Source organism: Arabidopsis lyrata, assembly GCF_000004255.2.
Source record: "Arabidopsis lyrata subsp. lyrata unplaced genomic scaffold ARALYscaffold_6, whole genome shotgun sequence".
In the NCBI taxonomy this organism is placed as follows: Eukaryota; Viridiplantae; Streptophyta; class Magnoliopsida; order Brassicales; family Brassicaceae; genus Arabidopsis; species Arabidopsis lyrata.
The window spans coordinates 10,339,279-10,355,204 of record NW_003302550.1 but is presented as its reverse complement, the minus strand read 5'-3'; the positions used below and the strand labels follow the sequence as shown (position 1 = coordinate 10,355,204).

General features: G+C 37.2%; 2 protein-coding genes across 3 annotated transcripts; both read left to right on the top strand.

Annotated features, from left to right (window-relative positions):
• Positions 1-4,137: 4,137 nt before the first annotated feature.
• LOC9310232 (probable peroxidase 61) lies at positions 4,138-6,112 on the top strand. The gene is made up of 4 exons (XM_002874119.2): positions 4,138-4,557; positions 4,645-4,824; positions 4,925-5,084; positions 5,642-6,112. Exons 1-4 carry the CDS (start codon positions 4,309-4,311, stop codon positions 6,076-6,078), a joined length of 1,026 nt encoding a protein of 341 aa, XP_002874165.1. The 5' UTR covers positions 4,138-4,308; the 3' UTR covers positions 6,079-6,112.
• A 1,420-nt stretch (positions 6,113-7,532) lies between these two features.
• On the top strand, positions 7,533-10,936 carry LOC9308160 (uncharacterized protein At3g49140). 2 transcript variants are annotated; one of them, XM_021023280.1, is made up of 11 exons: positions 7,533-7,645; positions 7,723-7,819; positions 7,950-8,172; positions 8,434-8,536; positions 8,631-8,701; positions 9,067-9,228; positions 9,339-9,476; positions 9,566-9,859; positions 10,044-10,196; positions 10,313-10,458; positions 10,550-10,617. In XM_021023280.1, the coding sequence occupies exons 1-10, from the start codon at positions 7,606-7,608 to the stop codon at positions 10,436-10,438; spliced, it is 1,407 nt and encodes a 468-aa protein (XP_020878939.1). In that variant the 5' UTR covers positions 7,533-7,605; the 3' UTR covers positions 10,439-10,458; positions 10,550-10,617. The 2 variants fall into 2 exon arrangements, with proteins under 2 accessions (XP_020878939.1, XP_020878938.1); XM_021023279.1 differs by having other exon boundaries at positions 7,534-7,645; positions 10,313-10,408; positions 10,559-10,936.
• The last annotated feature ends 4,990 nt before the right edge of the window (positions 10,937-15,926 follow it).

Genomic DNA, 15,926 nt, shown 5'->3' with positions numbered 1-15,926 from the left:
TGCGAGCAGGCTCGGCTTTTGAACGTATTTTGGTGCGAGACAGGCTCGGCTTTTTAACGTAGTTCGGTGCGAGCTCGGCCTCGGCCCTTTTATACAAAGTCAAAGTAGAATTTGGTTTCCTGGCCAAGGGGCCTTTATTTTCTTTGTCAGGATATTTTGCCCGAGGGGGTATTAAATTTTCTTATTGGAAGAAATATTTAATTTGGTGGAAACCATCAGTTTTACCTGGAGAGCTTGCAAGGTCCTCCTAACCGAAATGGCTTTAGCTTATTGGAGAGATATGCTCATCAGACCCACTTGCCTTTTTTAAAGAAAAAACATTAGAATTTTTCCTCGGTCTCTCGGATGCGAGGTTAGAGCTCGGCTTACAAAAACATTCCTGATAGTTCGGAAATGTTTGTTCGAAGAAAAGCTAGTGTAAGAACTGTTTTTCTTGAACTGAACTAGAATAATGTTTGAACATTGACTAGAATTTCGCGTTGGAAATTTTGCATAGTAGGTGTCAGTTTGTACTTGAGTAACCTATATTTTGTAGGACTTAAGGCTATACTTTGCGCATGTACGCAATAGCTGAAGAACAAACTCGACACTTAGATTTCACCAGAGTAAATTCATTTTCCGAGCGATGGTACTCGAAAAATCTCTGTGAGACAGAATCTAATTTTTGTGAAGAGCGAACTCAACACTTAGATTCCATCGAAGAAACATATTTTCCGAGCGATGGTACTCGGAAAATTCTCTATGAGGTGGAATCTAATTTTTGTGAAGAGCGAACTCGACACTTAGATTCCATCGAAGTAAACATATTTTCCGAGCGATGGTACTCGGAAAATTCTCTATGAGGTGGAATCTAATTTTTGTGAAGAGCGAACTCGACACTCAGGTTTTACCGAAGTAAATTTATTTTCCGAGCGATGGTACTCGAAAAATCTTTGTGAGACAGAATCTAATTTTTGTGAAGAGCGAACTCAACACTTAGATTCCATCGAAGTAAACATATTTTCCGAGCGATGGTACTCGGAAAATTCTCTATGAGGTGGAATCTAATTTTTGTGAAGAGCGAACTCGACACTTAGATTCCATCGAAGTAAATATTTTTTCCGAGCGATGGTACTCGAAAAATCTCTGTGAGACAGAATCTAATTTTTGTGAAGAGCAAACTCAACACTTAGATTCCATCGAAGTAAACATATTTTCCGAGCGATGGTACTCGGAAAATTCTCTATGAGGTGGAATCTAATTTTTGCGAAGAGCGAACTCGACACTTAGATTCCATCGAAGTAAACATATTTTCCGAGCGATGGTACTCGGAAAATTCTTTATGAGGTGGAATCTAATTTTTGTGAAGAGCGAACTCGACACTCAGATTTTACCGAAGTAAATTTATTTTCCGAGCGATGGTACTCGAAAAATCTCTGTGAGACAGAATCTAATTTTTGTGAAGAGCGAACTCAACACTTAGATTCCATCAAAGTAAACATATTTTCCGAGCGATGGTACTCGGAAAATTCTCTATGAGGTGGAATCTAATTTTTGTGAAGAGCGAACTCGACACTTAGATTCCATCGAAGTAAATATTTTTTCCGAAAGACTGTACTTGGAAAATCTCCGTGAGGTGGAATCTAGTTTTTGTGAAGAGCGAACTCGACACTTAGATTTCACCAAAGTAAATTCAGTTTTCTAAGAGTTGGAACTCCGAGAAATTGCTGGGAAACCACCTTGCAAAGAGGCAGTTTGAATTGGTGGCACTTTCTTGTTGTCACCGAGGTTTGGATATTCTCGAGAGAAAATCTCATTCTTTCGTCGTCACAACTTCGTACTTGAAAGACAAGAAACTTTATGTCCCCACAGACGGCGCCAAATGTTGAACCCGAACCTCCAGGGTTGGTAACATCATGTAAAAGATGGGACAAAGTTCTCATAAGACAAGCACAAAGATGGGTTGAATAGATCGTATAAATTTGTGGAGAAAATTATATAGATTTTGGTATAGCTGGACTCGATAGACGAGCTGCCTACGTACCCGAAGCGGGATCAAGCCAAAACGTAGTTCGATTACAACAAAGAGAAAGTATTTAGTCATTATTAGAAATGACATTGTTTGTGTCTAAATAATGGTGAGAAATGTAGAAGGTGAATCTTGTGTAAAAGAATATGAGTCCCCTTTCTTGGAGTCTTCACCTCTCTTTTATAGTTTCTTCCTTCCTTCTAGGGTGTCTTTACTTGGCCATTAAATTTAGAATTAACTCCACAAAATAACTCCAATTTTTGGCAATTAACTCCTAATCTTGAATGTCAAACTTTATTCCTTTGACGATGACAATTAATTCATGAATTTAATCACAAATTAATGTCAAGGTTTGACCACCCCCTTTTGCATTATAGGGCTCCTTGGATTTTGTAAAGTGATGGTTCTCCAACATGTAAAATGGACCCCTTGCGGGATCCGGTACCAACATTGAACTTTATGTCATTTTACTCTAATAATATCTAATTGTAACTGATGAATATAAAAATATTAATGGGACTCACTTTCTAATGTGTTATAACTTGAATCTCTACATACATATTTAGTACTTTTAAAATTATAAGAGGTACTAGATTTTAACCCGCGGTGTACCGCGCGATGATTTATTTTTAAAGTTAGTATAAAAATATTTTGTAAATTGTATCTCCTTATAATATATTTATTTATATTATAGTTTACAATTGTTATTAAGTAACAGTATACCACGAGTCCACGAGACAATTGTTAATAAACTGAGGATTTAACCCGTATTAAAGCGGCATGTTATTGATATTTATAAATATTGATTCAAATTCGTCCGCCATATAAACCCGTTCCGAAATATAACTCGTTCCGTAATTTCTTAACCGTCCCGTAATTTGTTTTTCTTATAAAATTTAATGATTATTTATTATATATAAAAGTTTACAAATCATATCATTCTCTAAGTCATTTATATTTTAATAAACTGAAGATTTAATCTGTATTAAAGCGGCATGTTAATGATATTTTAAAATTTTATAAATATTGATTCAAACTCGTCCACCATATAAGTTCGTTCCGAAATATAATCCGTCCTGTAACTTCTTAACCCGTCCCGTGGTTTGTTTTCTAAAAGTAATAATTTTAAAAATTAACGATTATTTATTATACATACAAGTTTGCAAATTGTATTATTTTCTAAGATATTTATATTTTATATTTAACAATTGTTATTAAGTAACATTATACCATGGCACAATTTTTGGTTGTATACAATCTTTTCTAAATGAGATTCATTTAATATGTCTAATATTGGTGGTATTAAAAAATAATTAAGGATTTAATCCGTATTGAAGCGGCGGATTAATGATATTTTAATATTTTTATTATTGTTGATTCAAAAACCCGTCCCGCCAAATCCGTCCCGCCAAAATACTCATTTATTTTATTAATGTTGATCTTATTTATGATATGATTCTGAATCATTGTCTAAATATTTTAATCGATGTAGAACGTTGAACACACATTTTCGTCAATTGGATAAGATATGTCCGTTTTTAAAATTTCGAATCACAGTATATGCAGAAAAAAATTGATTTTTTTTTTACTTTATGTATTATATGATGATTCAAAACAGTTAAAAACAAATCAAACAAAGATGATATGAGAATCATAATTCTAAATCTTAATCAAATCTTCTAAATATCTAAATTATTAAATATGGAATATCCGGTGTATGAGTTGGATTAAATATAACCCGACCCAACAAACTTTTTATGAACAAAATTTGTAAACGGGTCGGATATCCAAAATATCCGAGAACAATTTTACCCCCGACTTAAAAGTGACTGAAAAATACTAGATTTCATTATAATATTTGAAAGTGTGAACTCAAGATTTGTGGTATACCAATTTACCAAGCGACCCACATAATTAGCCGGACAAAATAAAAGGACTAATCAATATTTCGAACGTGGAACAATATCGTTTCATTTCATGTGAATCCGCGTTTGTCCTACACGCGCTTCCTTGTACTGTACATCAAACCGATCAAAGTCAGAACGTAATAATAGTTTTTTATATCGATATATCCGGTTCACTCACGTGGACTTGCCACCTAAGTCAAACCTATATATAACTCTCATCATCGAGCACTAATCCATATCTCTTAATTCATTACATTTATTTTCCCCTCTACCTATTTCTTTCTCGTATACACAAATAATAAGAATCTAGCTACTTTGATCTTTTAATCAAGAAAGCAAAAAAGAATCTAGGGTTTTTTTTTGTGGTGGAAGATTTTTTCGTCTTTTATAAAAATGAGGCAGTTTGTGAAATTTTTCCCACTACTGGCCATCGTAATCATAAGCTTAGCCGGAACGGCGACGATAGAGGCTGCGACGGGATTGAACCCTCCGGTGAAGCTGGTTTGGCATTATTACAAAGTTACTAACACTTGTGATGATGCAGAAACTTATATTAGATACCAAGTTGAAAAGTTTTATAAGAATGATAGTAGCATTGCCCCAAAGCTTCTTCGTCTCCTCTACTCCGATTGTATGGTTAATGTAAGTGAAAACAACTAGAACAGTATATACCTTCATTCTTTTTATGACCGATTGTATGTTGTTGATTTATGTAAAATGTGTATGTAGGGATGTGATGCTTCGGTTCTTTTGCAAGGACCAAACTCGGAGAGGACAGCTCCACAGAATCGAGGGCTTGGAGGTTTTGTGATAATCGATAAAATAAAGCAAGTTCTTGAATCACGCTGTCCTGGTGTTGTTTCTTGCGCTGATATCCTCAACCTTGCCACTAGAGATGCTGTTCACATGGTACATACTTGCATGTTCTTATTAACGTAGATGTATCGATCGATTTTTTGAATTTTATTGAATGGTGTTGTTTTGACGAATTCGATGAAATGATGAATAGGCCGGTGCACCGTCTTATCCTGTGTTTACCGGGAGAAGGGATGGAGGGAGATTAAATGCAGACGCCGTAGATCTGCCATCACCGTCCATCTCAGTCGATGAGTCATTGGCATACTTCAAGTCCAAAGGTCTTGACGTTTTGGATATGACTACTCTTCTAGGTATCTCATAGTCTTCTCTTCTTCTTCTTTTTTTCTTTTTTTATTTCCTTTAGAGACAAGCATCTTTTTTATCAGTTCTTCAAGGGAAACGTAATCCCAATGCTATTACTAAAACTTGATTTGTTTGTTTACGTTTATGTTTATATTACTAAAATAACTTTTTGAAAAATCAATCCACATACGTATTTTAATCAAAATCATTTAGAAGTTATAAAAGTATACATCAAATGAACTGTTACCGTCACTTTTTGGCCGCTGCGTTGGAATTTGCAAAAATATTTTATGAAAATCTGAAAATGTTTAATATTTCTATAAGAAAAAAAAAATGAGATTGTAATTTAAGGGTCTAGTAGCTTTGTTTAGTTACTATAAACAATTAATTCTCATTATATGCAAAACTTAAATACTACTATAAAGTTTACAAGACAGTTTCACATCCTAGAAGATTATCCACTAGTAATCCAGAAAGAAAGATATAGTAATATACTTAATTAAAGTGGAGCTAAATAAGTACTATTGGGTGAATATCAACAAGCTCTAACTGTGTAATGAAACAGGAGCACATTCAATGGGGAAGACACATTGCAGCTACATAGTGGACAGACTATACAACTTCAAGAACACTGGGAAACCAGATCCGACCATGAACTCAACATTGGTTTCACAACTTCGATATCTTTGTCCTCCAAGAACACAAAAGGGACAAACGGACCCACTCGTTTACCTAAACCCAGACTCAGGCTCGAGCAACAGATTCACCAGCTCCTACTACTCTCGTGTCTTGTCTCACAACGCTGTTTTGAGGGTGGACCAAGAGTTGCTCAACAACGATGACTCAAAGGAGATCACGCAAGAGTTCGCTTCGGGTTTTGAAGATTTCAGAAAGTCATTTGCTTTGGCAATGTCGAGGATGGGATCTATCAATGTTTTGACGGGAACAGCTGGAGAGATTCGGCGAGACTGCAGAGTTACCAACGCTAATTACGGGGCTTAAACTATATTTACATCTTATCTAATTTATGTGTGTGTTTTTTTGTATAATATAAAAATATAAATTATTTTGATAAAAATATTATCAATAAGGATGTGAAATAAAAAATATATAAATTGCATTCTATGAGATGGAAAATTTAAAATTAATGAAGCAACACAAAGACTATATATTTGACATGTATTATTATGTGAAAAAACAACAACACTCTTGATCACTATAGAAATCCTTATTTAAAACAAAAACATACAATCCATATGGCATATAGAGTGAAAATGAAGTGGTTGGTTACTTTGACAAAAACGCATCGTTTCAAAGATTGAGTTACTTTGAAAAGAGTCCGAGCCACATATGCCACTATTTGAAAAAAATTAATCTGGCGTGCCACCTTATAATCTGAGTGCCACCATAAATGTGATATCCCCAAATTACCCTTAATGAAATTAGGGCGAATTGGTACGGAATAGTACAACTCGGTACAACTAAGAAATAATAATACAACTGGTACAAATGAGAGATTGTATGATAACTGGTCCAAATGGTACAACTGCAATATAATAGTACAACTAGTACAACTATATATAAATAGGAATAATTGGTACAAATGGTACAACTGAAATATAATAGTACAATTGAAACAATTAGTACAACTAACATATGAATAGGGACAACTAGACAACTGGTACAACTGATACATAAATAAGGACAACTAGACAACTGGTACAACTAATACATAAATGGGGACAACTGGTACAAATGGTAAAATTTAAGCAATTTGTAATTATAAACCCTAGCGCCATCATCGTCTCTTCTTGCTTTGTTCATTGTCCACCGCCGCCGATTCTCTTCCACCGCCGATTCTCCTCCACCGCCGATTCTTCTTCGCACTATAAAGCCGATTTGGAGAAATCTAGATCGGGATTGTTGTTAATCTCAGATCTGTGAAAAAAACGAAGATCCATGGATCTAGAATGAGAAGATCGAAGAGAGGGAAGAAAGATCCATGGAGAAAAAGAGATCTATGGAACTAGAATGAGAAGATCGAAGAGAGGGAAGAAAGATCCATGGAGAAAAAGAGATCTAGGGTTTATAATGGTTGATGAGAAACGCAAAAAGAAATCAATGGAGAATAAGAAATCTAGAGTTTTGATGATGATGAAGAGATAAGAAGAATAGAGATCCATGGAGAAGAAGAGATAGAGAGAAAAGAGAAAAAAATCTGGAGAGAAAAAGAAGAAGAAGAAGGAGGCGTGATAAAGAAAATGAGGCAGTTATGTTTTTGTAGTTTAGTTGTGGCAGTGATACGTAAATATTAGATTAGGGTAAGGGTTTTTAAACTTTTTCTATTAATTTCGATTTAAAAGAAAATGAAAAATAAAATTATAAACATGTAGGGGCATAAACGATTAGTTTTTTTAGAAAAAGTGGATGATAAAAATTCCTTTGGAGAAAAGGATACGTCATCACCACTAAGCAAAATCCCAAAGATATTTGCTACTTTAAGCCTTGAGGGTCTCCTCTCCTCAGCTCATGGCCGTCCCCGGATTCTTCTCTTCCACGGCGCTTCTCCGTAATATAATATCTCTCTCTCTCCGAATTTCAACTTTTCAAATTTATCTCTGAACTGAATCGAACAAATACTTGCAGGGCATTGTCCTGTATCGAACACAGAGGATAGAGGAAGCTACTTCCATGTCGCTCCTCGCCCAATTTTTCATCCTCACCTCCTCAACACTAATTCTGGGTACTTTTTACCAATACTTGTGTTGTGTGTGATTCAAAGTTGAGATTTTTATATATATATATTTTGAGTCCTCCTCACATATGATTAATTTACTAGATTTTGAATGGACTTGTATGCACATTATTACTAGGTGTGGATTTCTCAAGTGTAACAGTGACTATCTTACAAGAAAACACCTGCGGAGGAATAGGACTCAAGCCATAGCAGAGTATTTGGGTTCAGCTTCAAATCCTAAGAAGCCAACTGGGAAGTCAAGTTATCATCCTTCAGAAGAAATCAGAGCTTATGTGCCAGAGAACAATCCTCGAGATTCTAGGCTTTCACCTCCAGAAACTGCTAGAACCATCATTGAGGTATTATTATATATGGCATCTTTCAATTTAACCATTTCATTAGTAAACCAATCCTAGGACTGATGTCTTAATGTAAATTACAGTTACATGTTAGGGTGAAGAGTTCTGCTTGCTACCTTATTGTGGTTTCTTTAGTGTTCATCTATCAGAAATTTCTATAGAAACCTTATCTTTATCAGCATGTCTAGTTTGCCTCTACCTGTTTGTTTTTCCAGACCTGGTTTTGCGGATCTGACATTTCCCGTAGTGTGTCTTGTTCAGGTGAACAAAAAAGGAACCCTGATGCTTTCAGGTTTACTTGGTATTGGAGTTCATGAGAATATTCTCTGGCCGGATATACCTTATGTAACAGATCAGCATGGAAGTAAGAATTCTTATTTTTGTTTCTGCTTCGTATTTATTCAGTTGGCTAATTATAACTGTCAATAAATTAATTGAACTACTCTTATGATCTGCAGATATATATTTTCAAGTGAAGGAAAATGAGGATATAATGCAGACTGTTGTTGCTTCTGATAATAATTATGTGGTATGTTGTCTTTTTCATATATATTGTCTTGTTACATACATGAACCTTTATAGACGATTCATTAAAGAATGGATACATTAAGTCATTTTAAGCCTAGCTTTCTCCGTGGACATATCTGTTTTTTTGGAACTGTAGCTAAAGCTGCTTTCTTATTACTCTTGCTCTTTTTTTTTGCTAACTTTACAATCTTATGAATCTAGATGTGCAAAAACATGCTTCAATAATAGTCATTTAGGTTGGTGCCTATATGTTTTTCTTTAGCTTAAATGATTCTACTGCATGATGTAGTTTTTACAGTTGCCATTGTTTTCTCTCTATTCATTTGTACGGAGATAGAGCTGTGATAAGTTACATATATAATGCAGCAAGTGATAGTAGGTTTTGATACGATGGAGATGATCAAGGACATGGAGCTCAGCAGTCCATCTGGTATTGGTTTCGGGATTGAAGAAATCGAAGATGGTGAAAGTGAAGTCGAGGATGAAAACAAGGGGGATGAGGATGAAGGAGAAGACAAAGATGACGAGGTTTCAAAATTTTATTTCAGCTTTCGTTCTCAATTACTGAAGAACTTCACATGGAAAAAACCTGTGTTATGAGTAGCATGCTTCACAAGATATTGTGATCTTAAATCCAGGAATGGGTTGCTGTTCTAGAAGATGGAGATGATGAGGATAATTATGTCTCAGATTCTGATGAATCACTTGGAGACTGGGCAAACTTGGAAACGATGCGGTATTGCCATCCTATGTATTTTGCCACGAGGATGGCCGAGGTTACTTGCAGTCCCAAAATTGATTTGTGATTTATTAAATATTCACCGTGTGAAAGACTATAAAACTTAGTTTCTTTATTTGAATTTAGGTTACTTCAACTGATCCTGTAAATTGGATGGAGCAGCCGTCCGCTGGCCTTGCTATCCAAGGGCTCTTGAGTCGTGTTGTTGTGGAAGATCACTCAGATATCCAAAAACATATCTCTGGTTGCAAATCTACAGGCACTGACAAAAACAAGGAGGGAGTAAACTCAGAAGAGAAATTTGAAGGCATTGGTGAGAATGAATCTGAGATATTGCAGGTTGAAAATTCGAGAAATGCCATAGCGTACTACAAGTTGGAGATAATAAGAATCCAGCTCATCACGGCACAGGGACATCAGGCAAGATTCTCACGCCTTGTCTTATTTTGGTAATTATGAGATCAAACAATATTAGACACCTTAATTAGTCCATGTTCGCATTTGGTTCATAAGTAGTAAACCTGATGGCTCCCATTTTTGGTGTGGCAATTATTATCTATGCTCATGCTTTTGGTTGGTTTTGTATTTTTTTGCTTTTGAACAGACTGAAGTGAAAGTGGAAGACGTCAGGAAAGTACAACCTGATGCTATTGCTCGTGCATCAGATGGTATCTTGACTCGTCTAGAAGAAGATGGCGATAAACTAACTGAAGCTCTCAAATCTCTGTGCTGGAGACATAATGGGATTCAAGCAGAGGTAAAAAAGCTGTAACTTTACGTTACATTACTGGAATTTCAAAATGAAGTTGTTGTATAGCTTTCACGACTATACTGCGACAATCATGATTATATCCATATGGTACTAAATTGTAGGAAATGAAGCTCATCGGGATAGATTCGCTTGGTTTCGATCTCAGGATTTGCTCAGGAATGCAAATTGAGACATTACGGTTTGCATTCTCGATAAGGGTATGTCGATTTTCGTCTTCTATCTTCTAGACTCTGTTTAGTGATTGATGATACATACGCTTATCACAAGACTAAAACAAACCTGTGAACTGACATAACAAATTAACAATATCACTTGGATTAATGTGGCCTGGGAACTTTATATTGCAGGCAACATCAGTACACAAAGCTGAGGGACAGTTGAGAGAATTATTATTCGCTTCGACACCTCCCAAGCCACTAGAAACCAAAACAAACTAGTCAAAAGGAATCTTGATGATGTCGCAACAAGAAACAATGTCAACCGCAATTTCTCGTGTCAATGAAAGTGCCCTCACCAGTGAGATGTGAACTAACTCCTGCTAACGTTAAAGACCGTTTGTGGTCGACAAGTAACTTCAAGGTTGGCTTATTGGAGATTGGTGGGTGGAGAGTCTCTTGTTGTTTGATTGTTTTTCAATTGATTATTGACGCTGTATCTTTGGGTTAATAGAGCATTTGAAATTTAACCCAATTTATTTATACATAAATATATTATAGATAAAGAAACCCCTATTTTGTTGGGAATGAAAAGTTCTCGTCGGGGATTATCGCCTCTGCAAGCAGAATTTGACACCCTTCTTTGGGCAATGGAATGCCTCATCTCAGAATCGATGACGAGTGTTGACTTCGCCACAGATTGCTCCGAGCTAATTTCCATTTCGGATAACTCATCTGAATGACCTACCTTAGCAGTAGAATTTCAACTTTTAAAGCTTTTGAAGCTTTCTTTCCGTTCGTTCTCTATTAGGTTTATTCCACGTTGTATCAATATCCGTGCTGATTGTCTCGCAAAAAAGGCAAGAGCACGAGGTTCTTTATTCTCCCATGTAAACACATCGGCTCCAAATTGGCTCTCTCTAGAGGAAAGTCTCCGTCCGATTACTTAATAAAATGGTGTTTGGCGGAAAAAAAAATATATATATATATATTATGATCTGTAACTGTAGCAATATACTAGAAAATTATAACTTTTCAAACATCACAATCTGTTACACACAATTCAATATATCAAATTCAAAAGTTGGTTTTCATTTAAGAATATGGTAGTTATGTTTTACTGTGTAATGTCTAAACATGTCAATTTTGGCTTCGTGCATATGGTTTGTTGGTCTGTTTGGTCATTTTGTAGGTAAAAACTCTCTTTTGGACAATTCCTTTACAAAAAGGGTTTTTGATTCACCTAAATAAGGTTGTGACAACTTCGTTGGTCTATTGCTTGGTTCAGTAGTACTATTTTGGTTCTGTATTCGAATAGTTGTCGTTTTAACTATAATTAAGCTTATTAAGAAAAAGTTGAAAACGACTATTTTAACCTCGTCCTAAACAACGATGCACAATTGTATTTTACGATAACAATTTTTTTTAAAAAAAAAAACCAGAGTAATTAATTGTCTCGGAGTTATCTTCACCGACCAAAAGAAAAAAATTCAGCTTAGCTTCTGGTCAATTTCACTTTTCCTAGCTTTGATTTGCAATCTCCTCCGTCGATGTTTCTTCTTCTTCTTCCATCGATATTGCCGAATAATGGCATCGTCGTGAGTACACATACCTTGCCGAGAGAGAGCGATCGAAATGGCGGCGGCGAAGACCATGTGGAGGAGGAAGGCGGAGGAGCTGGTGGAGAAAGCGATGAACGGAAACCTGTGGAGGATGAAGGTTTTCCCAGATTTAGAGAAAAACTTGAAGAAGATGATAAAAGGTTTTGCTTTCTTATTCAACTTAATCCATAAGATACAATGCTTATTGCTATATAAAGAAAAGAGTAATCACAGATAATATGATGCATGTCCTAGCTACACATGATTGCTCCGGATCCCAACGCGTTAAATCTGTTACTCAGGTGAATTTCATGACGTAGCCCTTCTGTACCTTGAACACGACAAGTTCGTGGTACTCTGCTTTTGACCGTTGCAGACTGTGGGAATGGGCTTCTCATGGACCGAAATCTTTGAACGTTGTTGGACTTTAGTCGGCCCATCTTGTCTGTTTTGAGGCTGAGGCAAAACCTCTGTTTTAGTAAGAAGGTCCTTACTGTTAACACTCCCCCGCAAACTTGGCGTCGGTGGTGAGCAGAGACCAAGTTTGAAGCGAAGATCAAAGAAGGCTTGTTGTGGTAGAGATTTGGTGAAGACATCTGCTAGCTGATCAGTTGCAGGAATGTGCTTCACAATAAGAGCTCCAAGCGCAACCTGTTCACGGACATGATGAAAGTCCCGAGCAAAATGTTTAGACTTGGAGTGCAGGGCTGGATTTGCTGTAAGATGCACCGCTGAGAGATTGTCACAGTACATTTCAGGAGTAATAGGTTGAGCTACTCCAGTTTCACGCAACAAAGAGTTCAGCCACATTATTTCACGAGAGGCCATAGACATGGTTCTGTACTCTGCTTCTGTAGAGGAATGAGAGACTGTGGGATGGCGCTTTGATGACCAAGATATTATGTTCTCACCAAGAAACGTGCAGAACCCACCAGTACTCCTGCTTGTGTCTTTACATCCTGACCAGTCACTATCGCTGTACACTCTAAGGGTTGAATCTGTTGAGTTTGAAAGATTTATTCCCAACTGAAGTGTACCTTTAACATAGCGAATGATCCTTTTAAGCAAGTTGAAATCATCTTCTGATGGAGCATGCATCTTCTGACAAACAAAGTTGACCGCAAATTGGATGTCTGGTCTTGTCAGTGTGAGATACTGAAGCTTTCCCGCCAAACTTCTAAAGTAAGTAGGATCCGAGAAAGCTTTTGACTGATGTGAGAACTTTCCCAGTTGTAGAGGAAGTGGTGTTGGCATGGGAGCGCAATCCGCCATTCCTGCTGAGACTAGGAGATCTGTGACATACTTTTCTTGATTAAGAAACAAACCATTCTCATGAAAATTTGCTTGAATACCCAAAAAATAGTGAAGAGGACCCATGTCTTTCATCCGGAAGATGCTACTCAGACTCACCAGTAGCTGTTCCATGAGCTTTGTGTTGTTTCCTGTTAACAACATGTCATCCACATAGAGTAACAGGTACATGACATCCGGTCCTTTGATGTAAACAAAGAGAGATGGATCAGGATAACTGCAGGTGAATCCAAACTCAAGAAGAAACGAGCTAAACTTGTCAAACCAGGCCCGGGGTGCCTGTTTTAAACCATAAATAGCTTTCTTAAGCTTGCATATGTAGTCTGGCTTACTCGTGTCTTCAAAGCCTGGTGGTTAACCATATACACAGTCTCTTTCAAGTCTCCATGTAAAAAAGCATTCTTAACATCTAACTGTTTGATGTTCCACTTATTGATTATAGCATTGTGGAGTATCATTCTGATTGTAGCAGTTCGAACCACAGGGCTATATGTTTCAACAAAATCAACCCCTTCTTCTTGCTCATATCCCTTAGCTACCAATCGAGCTTTTAGTTTATCTAGAGAACCATCAGCACACAGTTTAGTTTTGAAAACCCATTTGCAGCCAAGTGGTTGAATATCTTCTTCTGGTGGAACCAAATCTCAAGTTTTGGTCTCATGCATAGTATCTACTTCTTCAGTCATAGCACCGTTCCATCCCGGGTCTTTAAGAGCTGTTTTTACTGTCTTAGGCTCCGGGTAGTTACTCTTGACTGTATGCAGAGCATAACGAGGATTTGGCTTCCTTATTCCATCTTTGGCTCTCGTGATCATGGAATGATCATTGTCTGGAGCTTGATTATTTGTTGGACTTACAAGTGGAGGGAAGTCATCTTTAGAAAATATTGAAGTAGAAGGTGATGTTGCAGGTGTTGTTGTAGAAGAGGAAGTTGCAGGTGTTGCAGGTGAACTTGGACAACTATTGATCAGAGTGGTATGTACGAGCTGCAGAGACTGACTACAGAGAGGTACAGAGACGCTGTCGCCAATAGAAGCAGCATCTAAGGCTGTCGTACGCTCAGGACATCCCTGTACCACTATAGGTGTCAGAGCATTAGAGTTAGAATCATGTTGTTGAAGTGGAGTAGGGTTTTCTCTGGATTGAGGAGGCTGAGGCAAACTCTGTTGCCACGCAGATAGAAGAGGAGAGGTAGCCGCAGGTATTAATGAAGCATACTCTTTCTGAAAAGGGAAGTGGAGTTCATTAAACAATACATGTCTGCATATGTAAACTTTACGAGTAGGAGGATAAAGGCATTTGTAGCCTTTATATTTCTCATTGTATCCTAAAAAGACACATAGGAGAGATCTTGGATCAAACTTGTTTTCTGTATAAGGTCTTAAGCAGGGATAACAAGCTGAACCAAAGACTCTTAAGGAGGTATAAACTGGTGGCTTACCTATAAGCAGTTCATAAGGACTTTTATTGCCTGGTAGGACTGAAGAAGGTAAGAGATTTCCCAAGAAAGAGGCAGTGAAAAAAGCTTCCACCCACAAGTATTGAGGAACTCTACTCTGAAACATCATAGCAAGACCAAGTTCAGTGATGTGTCTATGCTTACTCTCGGCTAAACCGTTTTGCTGTGGGGTGTATGGACAAGAAATGAGCTGTTTGATCCCACAACTTGTCAAATGAGACACAAACTTGGTGCTTGTAAATTCACCACCACCATCACACTGAAAGTTTCCAATCTTTGTCATGAAGAGATTTTCCACCAATTGTTGAAACAGTATGAAGGTAGAATAGAAGTCAGACTTTAGCTTAAGAGGATAAAACCAAGTAAATCTTGAATAATTGTCAATGAAAATGACATAATAACGAAATCCCTGTGATGACACAATAGGAGATGGTCCCCATAAATCATAGTGGATGCGTTCAAGAGGTCTACTAGAGACAAAATCTGATGCAGAAAAAGGAAGTTTACAAGTTTTCCCCAATTGGCAAGCATCACACAGACTGGAGCTTGATTTATTCATTACTATGGCTTTATTTGTAGATAACTGATGAAGAATCTCATTGTGAGGATGGCCCAGCCTTTGATGCCAAATCCCATCGGTTGTAGCTTGTTGTCTTGATGAGTAGAAAGCAATAAATTAAGGATTTTCCAACACATAGAGGTCCTTAGTTCGATTTCCTCGTGTGAGGAGCTGTTTGGTCCGTTTGTCCTTCATAATAACACCATCAGAATCAAATGTAAAGGAACAGGGGTAATCAGATGTGAGTTTTGAGACTGACAACAATGACTTGGTTATATCCGGACACACAAGAACATTCTTTAATGGTAAAGTAGTACCTTGCATAGTAGGAAGAGCAATGGAACCAATGTGTGTGATCGGAAGGAAGTCGCCATTACCTACTATAACTCCATCATCACCTCTGTATTGTTGAGTATTCTGAAGTTGAGCCGCTGAGTTGGTAATGTGGGCTGTAGCAACTGAATCTGGTACCCACTCATGGCCTGAGGACTGATCTGACAGCTTCATAGTGGCCATAGCCTGATGAAATTCATCCATCTGATATGCATGATCAAACCTCTTGTAACACTTGAACGCTGAGTGCCCATTCTTGCCGCAAATTTGACACGTTGGACGTTCTGAACCAGAGTC